General features: G+C 42.7%; 1 protein-coding gene across 3 annotated transcripts in view; it reads right to left on the bottom strand.

The window, feature by feature from the left end:
- The window catches only part of PTPRA (protein tyrosine phosphatase receptor type A), a 139544-nt gene that overhangs the window by 77977 nt on the left and 42892 nt on the right, over nt 1–18675 (bottom strand). For all 3 annotated transcript variants that reach the window (XM_053402076.1, XM_053402077.1, XM_053402078.1), the window contains exon 2: nt 1916–1987. In XM_053402076.1, coding sequence (XP_053258051.1) covers nt 1916–1942 — 27 coding nt within the window. In that variant the 5' untranslated portion in view covers nt 1943–1987. The remainder of the gene's footprint in view (nt 1–1915; nt 1988–18675) is intronic.

Raw genomic sequence — 18675 nt, 5'->3', positions numbered from 1 at the left:
AGCACTTGCAGCAATCTGCTCCTACTAAAATCCACGGGTTAGGGGGCGCAAATTACTTGCCTTGCCCCGGGTGCTGACAACCCACACTACGCCACTGCTATCTTGCTAAAATAAACTTAATCCAGGGGTTCAGTGTTTGGCACAGTTTAACTGCCCAAACCTCGATTAAAATCTAACTTTAAATAGACCCAGGAATTTAGGCTGTCTCACATCCCACAAACTCATAACAATAGAATTCTGCAAGAAATTACGAATACTAATCTTGACTTGACCACTTTTCCACACACACAACTGTATACTCCCAGCCACACTCAGAAGCAAATGGTGGATAAAGTTGAGTTGCAGCAGAGGAAATAGGAATACTGTAAGCAAAGCAGGTGTCGTAACAGATTTCTCTGGGGCTGAAACTGAGGAAATGGGGGGGGGAGGGGGAGAAGCTCCGAATTACCCTTGCAGGAGAAAATCAGCCTAAAGTGAGTGCCAAAAAAGTAAGGAAACTCACAGGAAGGAGCTCCCTGGGAGACCCTAGGAGAGAACAGCTGGTCCAAGAAAGGCCACATGTGCTTTCCCCCTCCCTCCCCTCTCTCCAACATGCACTCCCTCTATACTGGTAGAATTCAGTTCCTGACCAGGTATTTGTGAATGTGTGACAGGGAGTGAAATGGGGTCTCCCAAGTGAAAAATTCAGGGAAGCTATTTCCTGCCCACAAGCAAATCTAATCTTATGGAAAAAAAACTACACAAACGTAACTTTTCAAAAGTTGATTTAAAAATCAAGTCAACAGCACGTAAGCAATGGGCAGGAAAGCAAACAACCATAATTTGCTCTATTTTGCATACAGGATGGGCACTATACCGTCATGATCAATCAGGAACAGCATAAATTGTAATAAATGTTAGTTAGAAGACGTCTGTATGTGACCCTTTCCCTCTACAAAATTTCACAGTCCAAATCATGTTATTCAAATTGAAGTACCGTATTTTTTGCACCATAACACTCACTTTTTTCCTCCTAAAAAGTAAGGGGAAATGTCTGTGCGTGTTATGGAGGAAATGCCTACGGGTGGCATGCCTACGGATTTTCCTCCTCTAAAAACTATGTGCGTGTTATGGTCAGGTGCGTGTTATAGAGCGAAAAATACGGTAATTCATTTTGCCAGCTAGAACAAACAGAAAGCTAATGGACAAGTTAACTCAACAAGGTGACTCAAATAGCTAGAAGAAAACTTATTTCAACAACTCCATCACTTCAAAGGATAGCCATCTTAGCAAGTATAAAGGGGTCAAACTCCTGCTTTTTAAAAAAGAGCCTATGAAAAGGATAAAGCTTGTATGCCTTTCGATTAAACTAATTCTATAGTCTATAGTCTCTTTGCTCAATGTCTAAAAACCAATGAAGGCCTGGAAGCCTAAATTACATCTCCTTAGTTTGCAGAGGAGGGGCTGAAGAGGAGGGCTCCAATCCACAAATAAGTGTACCAGGGACCAAGAAACCCTTTTAGCATCCCTGCTCACCCCCATCCAGGTGGAGCCAGTAGAAGGTACAGGACTGTAAAAATATATAAGGAAGACCACTACACCTGCAGAAGCAAATGCTATTGAACTGGAGCAGACAACATTTTGTTTGTACTCAAAAATTAATAACCAGATGAAATACCTGGGTGAAACATGCAAAAAAAAAAAAAGTATCAGTATCAAATTTTATTTTGGTCACAGACATAAGATAAAACATATGGATAAACTGAACACATAAGACTTAAAACAGGTAAGGGATAAAAGTTAATAATAAAAGGTGATTACACCATACATAACTTAAAAAGATAAAAACAAGGACAAACAGTTGAAAGCGACAAAATGCACAGGTCTTGAATTTTTGGCAAAAAGCTTTAAATATTAAATTAATTCTTCTCTTTACCTTAATTATCTTAGGCACATCATCCATCCATCAGGCATTTGGATCCCATAAAGATTCTTCAAGTTCTACCTCCTGTAAAGAAACAGACGATGAGTTTTTCAGTTGAGATAAAAATTCAGACAGGGAAGATATAATGCTCTAAGAATATGGCAACTAAATTAGAACACCTGGCTGGCAATTGTATTTTCTGGAAGGCTTTGAATGCTAAGAAACAAAACTTTGAAGCAGCAGGAAAACCCAGATTTCCCAAAAGGACCATGTTGTGTGTATGTGTGTGTGAGAGAGAAGATATCTTGGAGAAAGAATGGCATTTGCTTAGGTTTGGAGGCAAGCCATGTAGGTGCTAGGCAAGCCTCTCCGGAGAGAGATTTCAATGAGAAGGGCATGACAAACAAAAACACTTGCTCTCCAAGCAACCAGAGGAACATTTCAGAAAATTACCACAGACAGATATGGAAGAACAGGCTTTCCTTAAAATACCTGGGCTAGAAGCATCTCCTCCTGGAAACAAAGACTTTGTGCATTACAGAGAATTTAATCAGCAACACTTGAACACACAAACTGCCCGCTGTACTGCATCAAGGCAGCATGAAATATCCCTTGCAAAACTAAAACCCAGTGGTGGTTTCAACAGTGAAGTACAGGTGAAGATAAAGCAATGGAGCATGGCATATGACGAGCCACTATTGGAGACCAAATGGTAGTCAATGGCCCAGTTTTTTGACCCAACGAGAAAATTATTTTGCTCTTGAATAATTAATTAAATTGAGTATTTGTTTATTTATTTCAGTATTTATACAGGCATCTGTATATAGTCCTCTTAAAGTGGTTTGCATCATAATGCAAATTTCACAATAAAAGCCACAATTAAATCTTAACGCATCAGGAAAACACAGCAAACAAAGGCAGCAAAAGCTATTAAATGACACTTAAAAGTCTGGGACAGCCTCAAATTAATAAGTTAAAGAAGATATAAACAGGCAGGTTTGTTTAAATGGGTTTTAAACACTTATATATTGTATTCTAGCCTCATGCATGTATCCTTTTGAGACACTGTTTGCTATGCATTTTCTGGCTCTTCCCCTGCCCCCATCAAAAGGCCAAAGATTACTCCAACAGGCCAACTATTACATAATTCATCACTGTAGAAAAAAGGGTGACTTGCTGACATTAGCTTTTGTGTTATAGATTTCTGTTCTAACTTGCTGTAGTACTTTCAAGTCATTAAGCAGCAGCACCCAACATACAGTGATCTGCGGAATATAGAGTTTGAGGCTTGCCTCACCTCTCATCTCTCTTTAATCATCCTGCCCCCAACCTCCAGATCCAGTTCTACTCCCCCTCATCCTCTGATCTGCCAAGCAGATCAAAAACAAAAGATCCCACATGAACGTAATGTACAGAACTAACAAGCATGCTCTGAACTAGTACATGACAGCCTGCCAGAGAGAATCAGGGCTGTTTGCTTATTGGTATTTCTCATCAGCTCTGAACTAGAAAGATTTCCAAGTTAAGCAAGCTGGGGGAAACGGCATCAAAGGAAACTACTTGGGGGCAATTTGCAAAACAAAAAATGGGGGGTGGGAAGAAGAGAAGCAAAAGCAGATCCACAGAAATATCTAATTGGTTCATTTAGTACCAACTTCCCTTTGCTCAGAAACACAATCATTTACATATCTTTTTCAACGTGTGCTCTCAGCTGCAATTCCCATTTTAGCAATCCTAAATCCTTGTCTCAGGTCAGTTGGTGCGTTACAGAATAGGGTGTTGAATCCTTATCTTTTAGTTCCAAACCAAAACATTATCCAATAAATATCAACATTACGCACAGCCACAATTATGTGGCAAGTCTATGAAGGAGTAGGAAAAGTATCAAATGTGGTGCTAGGTAAAAAAAATCAGCTTCAAGAGTCAGATTAACACTGTAAACTGAGCCTCTAGCCCTTTTGCTTAAGCTTGCATGTTCAATGACTCTTAGAAGCCTGGAGGATTTCCAGTTGGATAAAGTCTGCAAATGTATAAAACCAATCATTTAGGAGAAAGAACATGCTTGCAGGTTTCAAGCTATGGAGAATCAAGTCAAACCTTTTTCAAAAATGTTTACTCCCAAGGCAATGAATTACAATTTTTGAGCTTGTTCACAAGTGTGCAGTGGGAGGTCTTGGCTGAATAGTGGGGGGTGGCGGGCGAATACTATTTTTTCCTTCCTAGGGGAGGACCAGAACTGGTGCCAAGATACAGGAGTTCCTGAAGGTTGCGTGGAAATGGAAATATACCGCTTAATTAAGAGCTCCTGATTTTAAACTGCGCATCATAAAAACATTGTAAACGCTTTCATCAAAACAAACACTGCACCCCTAATAAAAAAAGCTCCTGCATATAGTAAAATTTGCAGAATTGTGCAAACTAAAAAGTCACGCAAATTGCATAATTGACATTACACAAAACGCAGCTTTCAGTACAATTTCGGATCTTTGGGGGGAGATTGTGATTGACATCCGAGTCCACAAAGCCCTGACCACATGTACTTTCCTGCCACTAATTTCCCCAAAATTAACCACTGTGCCCCACCACATGAGCTTCCTATGGCTCAAGGTGGGAGAAAGAGCCCTGGCCTTTAATCTTTGGCCTGTTTCTACGCCTACACGTGAGAGTCTGGTGATGCAAGAAAAACCACTCAAGATTTCTGGCTTCTACTCAGGGTCAAGCTAGACCTGGAAGTTAACCACATCTCTTAATCGCATGTTTGGGACTGTGTGCGTCAGAGCAGGGGATGTTAACCCTTTCCCCCTATACTATTCTCCTGCTGAGAACTGCCCCTCCTGAGGGAGCGCTTCTAGCAAGTAGCAGCTTGGGGAGGGAGATTTCCTACAAGAACCAAGATGAAGTGGGGAGGTTAACTCTAATTCCCGCTCTTTGCACTGCAGTCCCAATCCAGGTTGGGACCCCCTGAAGCTGTTGTTACTTTTTAAGAGGAGGAGATTTATAAGCACTGGATTCAAAGTTAGCACCATGTATTAGCACCAGTAGTGATGTATGGAAGTGAGAGCTGGACCATAAAGAAGGCTGATCGCCGAAGAATTGATGCTTTTGAATTCTGGTGCTGGAGGAGACTCTTGAGAGTCCCATGGACTGCAAGAAGATCAAACGCATCCATTCTGAAGGAAATCAGCCCTGAGTGCTCACTGGAAGGACAGATCCTGAAGCTGAGGCTCCAAGACTTTGGCCACCTCATGAGAAGAGAAGACTCCCTGGAAAAGACCCTGATGTTGGGAAAGATGGAGGGCACAAGGAGAAGGGGACGACGGAGGACGAGATGGTGGGACAGTGTTCTCGAAGCTACCAGCATGAGTTTGACCAAACTGTGGGAGGCAGTGGAAGACAGGAGTGCCTGGCGTGCTCTGGTCCATGGGGTCACGAAGAGTCGGACACGACTAAACAACAACAACATAGTTTGACCCTTCCTCTCCCCCTCTCCTCTTAATATGTTATATTTGAAGGGGACATATGCTCACATCAAGGACCACAGAGGAAAGGCTCAGTAGTAGAGCACCCGCCATCCCTGATTCAATTCCCAGCATCTCCAGGTAGGGCTGGGAGTTTTCTGCTGCCAGTCAGTCAGTATAGACAAAACTGAGGTAAATGGGCCAATGCCTCTGACCCAGTATTGGGCAGCCTCCTGTGTACCATTTGAGAGTTTGCCTTCTCCACTGTGCTAAGCAGAGACCTCTTCTCAAACCGTCTCTGCTCAGGCTCCCCCAACCCAAAAAGCACCGTAATTTGAAGAAGAAGAAGAAGAAGAAGAAGAAGAAGAAGAAGAAGAAGAAGAGGAGGAGGAGGAGTTTGGATTTGATATCCCGCCTTTCACTCCCTTTAAGGAGTCTCAAAGCGGCTAACAATCTCCTTTCCCTTCCTCCCCCACAAACAACACTCTGTGAGGTGGGTGAGGCTGAGAGACTTCAGAGAAGTGGGACTAGCCCAAGGTCACCCAGCAGCTGCATGTGGAGGAGCGGGGACACGAACCTGGTTCACCAGATTTCGAGACTACCGCTCTTAACCACTACACCACACTGTAATTTGAATTAAAATCACATCAATTAAGGGCTTCCACTTTTTCAGAAACTTCGTTTTCCCTCCAGCATTCTCTCTGTCAAGGGTCAGGAAATACGGCACAGCAAAGAAAGGCAGCCTTTTAGGAAATGAAACACAAAATGCTAGCTAAAACTATATTTTAAAACGGCTCACTCTTCAGATGGCAGTAGGGTGCCCTTTCTTCCTTTGCATGTTCACCATCAAGCCCAGGGGTCAGTAAACTTTTTCAGCAGGGGGCCAGTCCACTGTCCCTCAGACCTTGTGGGGGGCCGGATTATATTTTGAAAATAAAAATAAAAATGAACGAATTCCTATGTCTCACAAATAATCCAAAGGTGCATTTTAAATAAAAGCACACATTCTACTCATGCAAAAACATGTTTATTTCCAGACCATCTGTGGGCCAGATTTAGAAGACGATTGGGCCGGCCCCGGCCCCTGGGCCTTAGTTTGCCTACCCATAATCAAGCCTTTAGACCCGGGGCCAGTCAATGAGTGTCATGATAATTAAACATAGTTAATCTTCCAGTGATGATTTGCTGGAGGTTCATTTCAGATTAGGTACTGGTAGATGAGGACACCTAATCACATTGGAAAAAACTCTGCTTAACGTGATCCAGTGGAAGAACGAGCTGGAGATTGTAGGCACTTAAAACTGATGGGGACTATAAGTCACTACAATTAAGGGCAGGACCGTGAATATGCTACAGTTCTGTGGGAGCACAGGATGGTAGTTGGCACCAAGTTGAGCTTTTGGAGAAATCTCAGCTTCCGTCATTTAAGAAAAGCAAGTTTCTAGCCTTTATGGTTGCAAAGTTAATTTCGAAAGCATATGACAATGTCAGTTGAAACCTCTGAAAGTTTCCAACGGCTGAGGCAGCATTTCAAGGCATTTGCCCCTTTTTTTGACCAGGAAAGCCAGCTTATTCCAAATGAGAAGAATTATGCCAACTTGCATAATGTATACAGGCCTAAGAATTCAGCTTTTCTTAGGGCAGAACTTAACCTTTATTAGCATACTTGCCAGGGCGGTGTGGTGCTGCCACTGCTCAACAAAGAATCTAAAAAGCACACAACTAACTTGGGAAGCCAACCTCAAATTTCCAAACTCTAAAAGAAGTGAGCTTCACTACTCCTCAAAACGTCTTAGCGCCTTATAATTATTAGCAGATCAGACTATGTTGCGCAAAAGAAAGCAGGTATGCCCAGTTTTTTAATCACTCTTATGCTCAAAGGGTTGGTTGGCTTTTGTGGTTATTGTTTTGTTTAGAGAATGAGTGCAAACCACATAGTGTTGTTTGGACACTGGCAGGATAAATGTTTAATCATTTGCATTTACAGAATTTGCCACCTAACTGCTTTTTCATGAAACAGAGTTTGGATTACAGTACCTTGATAAAGAATATTATTGTTTTATACAAAGAATATCAACATACAGATTAAGCTATGAAAAATCCATTTGAGCTCTACATTGTCACCCTTGTGAAGTACCGTATTTTTCGCTCTATAACACGCACCCAACCATAACACGCATGTAGTTTTTAGAGGAGGAAAATCCGTAGGCATGCCACCCGTAGGCATTCCCTCCATAACACGCACAGACATTTCCCCTTACTTTTTAGGAGGAAAAAAGTGAGTGTTATGGTGCAAAAAATACGGTAGTTGTGCCCCTAAACTTTGCAGCAAAACTAGTCCCAGAACTGAGCTATGAAACAGGACAAAAGGTCTATAGATCAAGGTTCACAGGAATGCCACAGGTCAAGATAAAGCGTTTATGTCTAGAGATGTGCCAGATTACTGGCTCAAATCCACAATAGGGATCCAGGAGTGGAAAGAGGCCTACCTCAAGCACAGCTCCAGATGTTACACACAGCTGTGGCTTCTCACTTTAAATCTGCATTGGTCTGCTAATGTTTCCCTGGAATGTGTTTTCACATGCTCCTGCATTTGAGAAATCTGTGCACCTTTCCCATGAATACAAGCAACACTAAACCCAGGTCACATTTGCAGCAGGTGTTTGTGACAAGAGATAAGCCACACATTTTGCCAACTCTTGAAAACCTCTATGTACAAACACGCCAGTCCTTCAAACAAAAAAACTAGTAACAACATAAAAGGTTATCCAGAGAAGCAAGTGCTCTCTCTCTTTTTCTATGGAAGACAATTCTATATGGAAGCCACATGCTCCAATCTAAAAGACCTATCGCTGATGTGTGAAAGTGGGCCATCATTACTCTGCAGAAAGAAGGCATCTGCACATCCTCACAGACACTACTAGTATTAGTCATTCCAAGATATGGAAGACAGAATACAGGACTGATCCTTGGGTCAAATATGCAATAGGTTGTGGAAAAGTGCAATACAGTGGTACCTTGGGTTAAGTACTTAATTCGTTCCGGAGGTCCGTTCTTAACCTGAAACTGTTCTTAACCTGAAGCACCACTTTAGCTAATGGGGCCTCCTGCTGCCGCCGCGCCACCACTCTGCGATTTCTGTTCTCATCCTGAAGCAAAGTTCTATTGTACATGCCCAGGATGAGCCGATTCAAAAACAGTTTAAATCACCCATTTAAACCCATCTGCCCCCTGTGCTCAGGAGATATTCAGCAGTATACTGCAAATATGCATTTTAATTGGTAGCTATAGCTATTAAAGCATACTGTTTGCAATAAATGTCTAAAGGCTGTCACAGTGTCACCTGGAAGATGGAGCATGCTTGTTTTCTCATGCTCTGGGGGCTGGGACGTGAACCAATGGATTCAAGTTACAACAAAGGAGATTCCGACTAAACATCAGGAAGAACTTTCTGATGGTAACAGCAGTTTGACAGTGGAACAGACTCCCTCAGAAGGTGGTAGACTGTCCTTTCTGGAAGATTTCTAAGCAGAGGTTGGGTGGTAATAATAATAATAATAATAATAATAATAATAATAATAATAATAATTATTATTATTATTATTATTATTATTATTATTATTATTATTTCTTATTTATATTCCACCCATCTGGCTGGGTTCCCCCATCAGTCATGGATGCTTTAATTGAGTTCCTGCATTGTAGGGGGTTGGACTAAATGCCCCTTAGGTCCCTTTCAGCTCTACCATTCTCTGATGCTATAAATTGTCTGCAGGGAGATGGCATTTACATGTACATCTGAAGAATTCCCCACAGCCTGGAATTCTGCATGATCAGGGTTCTGGGTTGCATGGAAAGCTCCCTCCTTGCAGATATCCACATTATACATGGGAGAGGGGCACACATATACCCGAAGGGGGCAACTGGGCAGGACTCCATTCCTTCCTCACAAGTTGATCTAACCAAAGAACAGAACACCTGGATAGGGCAAAATAAAAGACAGCCTTTCTTTCTTGGGATGAAATCCTGTTAGCCTGATGCTATCAGCTTGTCACGGTTACCTCCAACACACTGTGACAGCAAAAGGGTTAAAACAGACTGTCCGCTGTGTAGAAATTGAAGCTGGCATTTAAAACTCAGGATACTAGGAACTGTCTGCTCATCATCCATTCAGGCTGCCATCAGCAATATCCTCCATACTCCAATCATTGCACATCATCTCGTTACCAAGGGAATACAAAGTGATGAGCTGGCTGGGGTAGCGGGGGGAACAGACTCAGAGGGAAGCTTTCTGTGCACAGTGTTAGCCTACTTTGGAGGCTTTTTCTACATCTGCAAAAGAAAAGAAAGTGACACCACAGTTCCAGCAATTGCACTGGCTTCCTGTTGTCTGCAAGACACAATTCGAGATGCTGGCTTGACTCATACAAAGCTTTAGGCTAAAGAATGAGGCCCAACCAACCCAAGAGACTCTCTCTGTGTGATCCACTGTAATATCTTGGACTCAGAGCGCTCTAAATAAAGCCATCCCAGGCCCAAGTTACATCAAGCACCGGTGGAGGAACATCCTTGGTGCCCCACTCACCCTGCTCTAGTCCTGGAACTCTTATCTCTCCTCCTGGGATACGAACCAAACCCTGAGCATCTTTTGAAAGCTTAAAAACCCCGGATTGGGACTAGTATTCAATGGCAGAAAGATATGCTGGTGGCATTCAGTGGCTCTATCCACTGCAAGTTCTACTTAGTGTAGACTCATTTAAATTAATGCCCATGACTAACAATGTTCCCAAGTTAGTAATGGCCCTTAATTTAAGTGGATCTTCTCTGAGTAAAACTTTGTTGAATGCAACCCTGTGGTTTTTAAAGAGGAGGAAGTGGTGACTGGGATGTGAGCAGGATGAGGGAAGGAGGGAACTGTTAACATCAAGCCATTCACTGTCACTTCACTACTACTCCAAATCCCCCTTGAGAAAAGCAGAATGCCTTTCCTTGGCTGAGGAGAGCAGAAGTGGGAGCACCTGCAGTCTGGAAGCTGGGATTGTCCATATTGCCTGAAAAGCAGCAGTCTGGGGACACTTCATAGCCTTTGCCTAAACGTGGTTTATATACATTGCTTAATCATGTTTACACCTTTCCATGGTTTGCATTATTGTTGCTAATGTTGTTTTAAAATTAGACATGCAACAAAGCAAGAATGCTCCTGTTCAGGTTTTCAGACACCATTACCCTCCTCCATAATATTATAAGCTATAACCAGCTCAAGCAGGCCATTCTATTTTTTGTTTTGATTTCCAAGCAATACTCACTGTTCTGTGGTTAGTGACCATGAGCCATCCTAAACAGGTTTCTTGATTTAAAGGGGGTGGGGCAGGCTTCCTCCATTAGGATTTGCTGTACACCTGCAAACCTCTGGGTTCCCCCAAGCTTGCTGAAACTTCCCCCTTGTTTCTCAGTGGTCCCATTTTGGCTCCAATCTTGTATGAACTCAATTTGCTATTAGAGGAAGTGATGTTTGAGATATTTAAAATCTCATTTTATTAACGAAACTATTTCCATCTGGCTGCAGCAGAGAGAGAAATTGAACAGCTGGGTGGACTCCATTGTCTTGGCTGAGAGAGAGGCTAGAAACCATTTGCTGTTCTCTTTGCTGAGCAGTCTTCATTCCAGCTTTTCATTATAAGAATAATTATATAACTTTAAGAATGGGTGTCTGAGCTTGCTTTCTCCTCTCCATCCCTTTTTCCTCTTGTGCCATATATTTTAGATCGTAAACCTGTGGTTCAACACCATTTAATATTTTCACAGAACCTAGATATTACAGGCCTTTTTTTTTTTAACATCTCCCTCGCCTTGGTCTCCCTTGCTCTCTGTCCAGTTTGCATCTGTAGCACTAAGTCAAACCAGCGTGAATGAGCAAATGTGTGAGTTCCCAGAGCAAAGATCAAAGCAGCTGCACTCCTCTCCCAAGTCCTGCTGCTGCTGTCATGCACCCAGGAGCTAAGCCATGGTTTAGCTCATGGGTAGGCAAACTAAGGCCCAGGGGCCGGATCCGGCCCAATCGCTTTCTAAATCCGGCCCATGGACGATCCAGAAATCAGCATGTTTTTACATTAGTAGAATGTGTCCTTTTATTTAAAATCCATCTCTGGGTTATTTGTGGGGCCTGCCTGGTGTTTTTACATGAGTAGAATGTGTGCTTTTACTTAAAATGCATCTCTGAGTCATTTGTGGGGCATATGAATTCGTTCATTTTTTCCCCTTCTTTTTCTTCAAAATATAGTCTGGTCCTCCACAAGGTCTGAGGAACAGTGGACCGGCCCCCTGCTCAAAAAGTTTGCTGACCCCTGGTTTAGCTGAATGCTGCATCTGAACCCAGCCCCATAGTCTCTCTCACTCTAGACCAGGGGTTGTCAACCTGGTCCCTACCCTCCACTAGTGTGTGTTTCAGGATTCTAGGTGGGCGGTAGGGCACAACCTGAATCCTCCTTCTATCAAGCACTGGTGGGCGGTAAGGAAATTTTACCATCAAGAAAGATGCAGTAGTGAGCGGTAGGTATAAAAAGGTTGACTACCCCTGCTCTAGACAAACCACGTGACCCCAGATCTGGGTATAATGCTAAGCAAAACCATGGCTTAGTGGCAGGTAAGGGAGAAGCCACAGGACTGCTTGCTGCAGCAGAGTTCCTCATACTAGGAACCCATTCATTCATGCTAAGCCATGGTTTGGCTAAGCATTGTATCGACCACTCTATTACACCAGGCACTTTTATACATTTCTCTTGAACTTTCCATAAAAGGCTTTCAAAGACAGGATGCTTTGCTGGAAGGATCATTTTGACCCACGAGATCCAGTTCTATTTCTGACCCTCTTCTATTGTCTGAGAACTATGCGCTTCCTTTCTGTTCTCTTTCATTTCCCCCACCAGATCTTCGGCTAGGCAAGTTTCATCAGCCTACATACATATACATCAAGGAATGAGCCAGACGTTGATGCTGCTCATACTGAAGTCTCCTACTGTATATGATGGTGTAAATTAAGGGTTGATGATTTTTTTCCTGCAATCACAGCATCCAGTTATGCTCCATTCCTATACAATTATAGTTATGTTTTTATGAAGGTAGCTCATAAAATCATGCTTGTCATCTCTTTCTAAATAAAGTATATTTTTAAAACTCTTGGGAGGTTGCGTGCTGTGAACTCTACAGCTCAGAAACATCCAGTTTTTAAAACATGTTACATCTCATGTTCTCCTTATTACAACTGCATACAGAAGGCATGCTAGACATATATTCCTACATTCTTTTTTTTTTTAAGACAACTTACTGCATATTGCTTTCAAAATGTATCTGGGTTTTTTAGTTGCTTCCCATGAACAGTCTAGTGTGAAACTTACTTCAAATTCTTCAAAATAAAAATAGACAATCCGGGTGGGGTGGGGTCAAAAGATTTAAGACCAACTAGCTTCTCCTCTCTGGTTTTGCACAATAGAAACTTGGAAGAGAAATGATACTAGTGTCTTTCTGAAATAGGCAAAAAAAAGTGCACACATTTACCCACTGGGCAATTATTGCATTAAAACACAAACCCAACGCCAGAATCCACAAGAAATGTACACGAACCAAGACCCCAGCATAATCCCTGAATAGGCCCTATACTTTCTAAACCAAAGCATCAGACGCTCCAGTTTCTGACAACAAAATCATCCTCCAGAAGAAGCCTGTGTGCCACACAAAAATAACTTCCCTTTTCCCTTATTAGTGGTGTGTCTACAAAAAAGCCCCTCTAATACAATGAGTCAATTTAAACACCAGGTGCCAGTCTTGATTATAGGTTATGCCACACAGTTTCTGCAGCCTGGCCTTAGCAAACAGGTACTGCTGTGCATCCTTTGGCTTGGAGCCAATTTGATTCCCTCCCTCTCTTTCTTTTTTCTTTTCCTTCTCCTCCTGCGATGAGGCCACATTTTAATATTTTAATGCTCCATTATTTTAATGTTGTATTTTATTTTTGTTTTTAAGTTATAATCATTCAACTTGTTTTTATTATTGCTTGTAAGCCGCTCTGAGCCCGGCCTTGGCTGGGGAGGGCGGGGTATAAATAAAAAATTATTATTATTATTATTATTATTATTATTATTATTATTATTATTAGGCTGGAGAAGAATGAGTTAGCGCAGGGGTGAGTGGGAAAGTCTAATGAGAATGAGTCTCTTGTTGGGCAGTTTGCAAGCATCACTGTTTGTTACTGCTACTTGGCTTCCTAAAATGGCATGGAGGAAAAATTAAAAATTGGTGGGAAACACGAAACAGTAATTTTGAGACTCTACCTCTGTGGAGTGCAGATAAATTCACTGAACTGGTGGTGGCTTAAGGGCTTAGTGGTTAGCTTGATAAAAGGTATCAACCACTGTGTAACACGCAAATTCCATGTTAGGGATCATTAGGAAAGGGACTAGAAAGTTAAACTGCTAATATCATAATGGCATTATGCAAAATTATGACACAAATGCACTTGGCATACTGCATACAGGTCTGGTTGCGTCACCTCAAAAGGGATATTGTAGCGTTAGAAAAGGTTTAGAAAAGGGCAACCAACATTATCGTGGGACTAGAGCAACACACACCTGTGGAGGGCGGGGTATAAATAAAAAAAATTATTATATTATTATTATTTAGTTTAGAAATAAGGCAATGATAAAGGTAAAGGTAAAGGGACCCCTGACCATTAGGTCCAGTCGTGGCCGACTCTGGGGTTGCAGCACTCATCTCGCTTTATTGGCCGAGGGAGCCGGCGTACAGCTTCCGGGTCATGTGGCCAGCATGACTAAGCCGCTTCTGGCGAACCAGAGCAGCGCACGGAAATGCCGTTTACCTTCCCGCCGGAGCGGTACCTATTTATCTACTTGCACTTGACGTGCTTTCGAACTGCTAGGTGGGCAGGAGCTGGGAGTGAACAATAGGAGCTCACCCCATCACGGGGATTTGAACCGCTGACCTTCTGATCAGCAAGCCCTAGGCTCTGTGGTTTAACCCACAGCGCCACCCACGTCCCAAGGCAATGATAGAGTTGTATAAACTTATACATAGTATGGAGAAAGCGAATGAAATTTTTCTACCTCTGGAACCCAGGCCTACCCAACGAAGTGTACATTGGAAAACTTAGGATAAACAAAAGCAAGCACTTTTTTCACATTGTACATAGTTTACTTCTGTTACCAACTTCATGATGACCAACTCAAGTGGCTTTAAAAAGGAAAATTCACGAGGGATAAGTCGCAATGGCTATGTTCTGCCTCCACTGCCAGAGGCATTATGACTATGAAGACTAGTTGCTGGCAATCGCAGGTGGGGAGAGTGATGTCGTACTCCGGTTCTGATTCCAGGCTTCCCATAGGCAACTGATTGGCCACCGCAGGGCGCTTAAGTTCTTAAGAATGTTTGAAACTGGAGCTGAAGAGAAGGAAAACAGTGCTGCTACTCTACAGAGGGAACGTGCTGGGCTGCTGTGAATAGAAAGCAGAGCTGGCATGCATTTAAACTAAAACTGAAAGCGCAAAACTATGAGCAGCATGGTATATCCCATTCTCAAAGTCCTCCCCCATTTATCTACTTTTAATTGAGTCTTTCAGATTTGCCCATATATCTTCCTCCTTTAAGCAGTAGCAGTTTATCCATACCATAATCAGAAATGACACACATTTTCAGAATGAAAATACAATAAAATACACCTGTACAAATAGCAAACAGGTGCTATCGATAACATAGCGAGCTTCTTCACAGAAGGGCAGGCAGCGATCCTACTTGTATATATCCAGAATGCCAGTTTAGAATGAAAGCCCAAATTCTCACAATTCTTTATAAAAGGGCATGTTCTGTATTTAATAAAAATGTGGAAAATTCCAAGATGCTAACATGCCCAGTAGTATCCTCCATGTTGCAGATATGAGGAAGGGCTTACCTAAGGTCACCTAGTAAAAACATACAACTGAGGGAAAATTTAGTTGCCTACCTCCGGGTTAGTATATTGCACGTTTAGCTACTATTCCATATCAACTCTCTTAGTAATCTGTCCTAACAGAAAGTCTGAGATTCACAGGCAGATTGCAACTTGCCAAAGGCTACCCAGTGTGCTTTACCTGCTAAGGAGAGCTGAACTCTTCACCCCAACCTCCAAGCCAAATTTTCTTTCTACTAACACAAACTCTTTGTTTACAAAATCAAACAGGTTAAAAGTCACCTGGTGGGAAGGAACAGAAATCTTTCCGCTATCCTGTGTTGTGTTTTTGATTGCAAAACATGAGTTGAAAATATGTTAGAGGGTTTCTGTTTCTGTTTTGTTTTAAAAAAAACTTTAAAAGGTTCTCCTGCACAGGAAGGTTAAAAGTACATGGGGATGTTTTCCTATGCAGGGCCAAAGGTTAATCATAAGAGGGTATGCTCCTCCTGATTAGTTATAAGGCTGGGAGAGGAGTGGAAATATTGCACCGAATTTTTCCGTGTATAAGACGCCCCCATGTATGAGACGGCCCCTGTATTTTGGGACTGCAACAAAAAAATGGGGGGGGGGATTGCTTGCCACCAAAAGCCCACCTGCTCACTCGACACAATCACAGTCAACTGCATGCACACCTCGCTGCTGCTGTAAATTGACCACCCAATTGCCGCAGCCACAGCCAATTGTCAGCAGGCCTTGCCGCAGCAACCACTCATACGCTCAATCGCCACTGCCAATCCCCTGCTGGTTGCTGCCACCAATCACCCAACCACCCTCTGCTAGCCATGTATAAGACAACCCACAATTTCTCCCTATTATTTCTAAGGAAAAAATATTGTCTTATACATGGAAAAATATGGTATACAAGTCAGCCTCGTCCCCACCCATGCTGGCAAAGAGAGTACAGCAGGGGTGTGGAACCTCCGGCCAAGGGGTCAAATACAGCCTTCCATACTTCTCTCTCTGGCCCTTGGAACGCTCCCCCATTCATATACTGAATAGGGAAGCACTCTCCTTGAAAACTCCAGTTTTGCTCTTCTGGGGGCTGTTCTATCCAGTTCCATCTTCAAGCCCCTTTCACTAGCCAAGGCTGGTGCACGACCTGCAACTGTATTAAATTCTGTTAAACCCGGCTGCAGCTATTACCGCACTGGTATCATCTTGCTTAGACTGTTGCAGAGCATTGTGTGTTATGCTTGCCTTTGAAGACAGTTTTGGAAACTGAGATGAATATTAACTGGGACCAAACCTATGAAAACATATTATGCCAGTTTTGAAACAGCTGCATTGGCTGCATGTCCATTTCCAGGCACAATTCAAAGAGCCTTAATAATTTGGGGCCAAGGTGCTAATCTGCCTGGTCATAAAGATTTGCTTTCAAGGCCAAGCAGGTGGCAATAAACCCTTTTCTCTTGTGGCACCCCAACTTACTGAATTTTCCACCCAGAGAGGATCACCTGGCGCTGTCCCTGTTCAGCTCTTGGTGCCGGGTGAAAATCTTTGCTGTTTTTTGGTGGGGGGAGGTTGGTTTTATATTGGATTTTTACTGCCTGTTCATTGTTCTGTAGGTTTTTAAAAAAAATTATACCAACATATTTTTGTGTTTAATCCGTAAAGTATTCTGGGAGTGTTAAAAGATCAGCTAACCAACTTTTTATTTAAATAAAAAATGAGTTTTCTCCATGAAATGACTCTCCTCCCTTCCCCCCCCTAAAAAATCTCCACCTGTTTGTAATATTCGTGCTTGTTTCTCAGGCAACATGAATTTAGTCTGAGTTCACGGTTTCAATAGATGCTGTCAGATATTTTCCTGAAAGCCAAATATGGCATCTACTGCCTTCCTTCCTGCAGTGATTTAATAATCCTGTCAGAAAGAGAAATGACCAAGTGTTTGTGGCAACATTCATAAGGCAGAGTTGCTTAGTCTTCAGTCCCTGCAACTGTTGGGCTGTATACTTTTTCCAATAAAAAGGCTGGCTCAGATCACTCTGTCGTCACATAAATCTTGGTTTAATTTATTGGCCCTCTTGCAACTTTCATAGTGTGCACACATTTGAAAGCAAGTTCTAGCAGCAGTTATAATTAGGGCTGTTCTAGCTTCCAGAAAGCCTAACCTATCAGGCATGAAACCATATTGTTTTGTAGTCCCAACATTTTGGTACAGTTGCCTATTGCATACAACTCCCTCTGTTTCTCCCCAAGAAACACAAGTTACCAGAATACCTGGGGTAAACTGGAGGTATGCACAAATATACGGCTTCCAAAAATCGCCCACACATATCCAAGCAGTGTTAGAAACTCTAAGCACCAAATAGCACCTTAAACCTGGGCTGCAGTTGCCACAACTATCTATTCGCCAGGGGGTTGGACTAGATGACCCACAGGGCCCCTTCCAATGCTACAATTCTGTGACTCTATGATCGCAACCACATTGGTTGACTGTAGCTTGCTCTTATAACAATTCACTTGTCCCAGTATGCAAGATGGAGAAATGGAAAAACACAGTGGAAATGGAAAGGGTATAAACCATGGGCTAAGGCAGAGGTTTTTAAACTATGGTCTCAGAGTTCCTGTGGAAAGGCTGAAGCACAGTCAAATATATCTATATTCAGCCCTGCCCTTACGTTCCTTAATGCGGTGATGGAGAACTAAGGTGCCCAGCAAGGGGTCCATGATTCACAAAGCACAAGATGTGCATCTTTTGTTGTGCACAACTCAGCTGGCTCGATGGAGATATCCGTGGCCAGTCTGGTGTCCACAAATTTCATATGGACCCATGCCAGTAGCAAAATGCGTCTGGTACCTGGGGAATTTCAAACACTGCATCCAAGAATGAAAGGGGGGGCGGGAAGAAGAGAAGAGTCATGCCATGACTGTTTCATTTCCTTTTATCATGACTTGCGCAGGGTGGTGCACTCAAATCTTCAACACTCAGCAAGACACACAGATGCGAGTGGAAGGAAGGCAGTGATAGCAACATGAGTAGCAGCACTGCTGCTGACTGAGAAAGATGGACACACTCTGCAAAAGTAGGGCAGGAGGACATCATGGGTCACTCATGCACACTCTCAAGCCCACAACTATTCAGTGCCACAACGCATCTGCTGAGAGAGAGCCAAAATAAAAGAGTGCAGGTATCCAGGCAGGGTGGCTGGATATGAGCTGCTTGGCCAGAACATGCAATGAAGGGAAGGAGCTTCCTGCCCCCAACTTCTCCATTTCATAAGCAGCTGGCAGGTGAAAACCAGACATAGGACTACATTTTACAACAGGTCCCATTTGCCTGTATCTCAAATACTGGTAATTGGGGAAAGTACATA

This window comes from Podarcis raffonei, chromosome 9 (genome assembly GCF_027172205.1).
Source record: "Podarcis raffonei isolate rPodRaf1 chromosome 9, rPodRaf1.pri, whole genome shotgun sequence".
In the NCBI taxonomy this organism is placed as follows: domain Eukaryota; kingdom Metazoa; phylum Chordata; class Lepidosauria; order Squamata; family Lacertidae; genus Podarcis; species Podarcis raffonei.
This window is presented reverse-complemented; position numbering and strand designations above follow the sequence as displayed.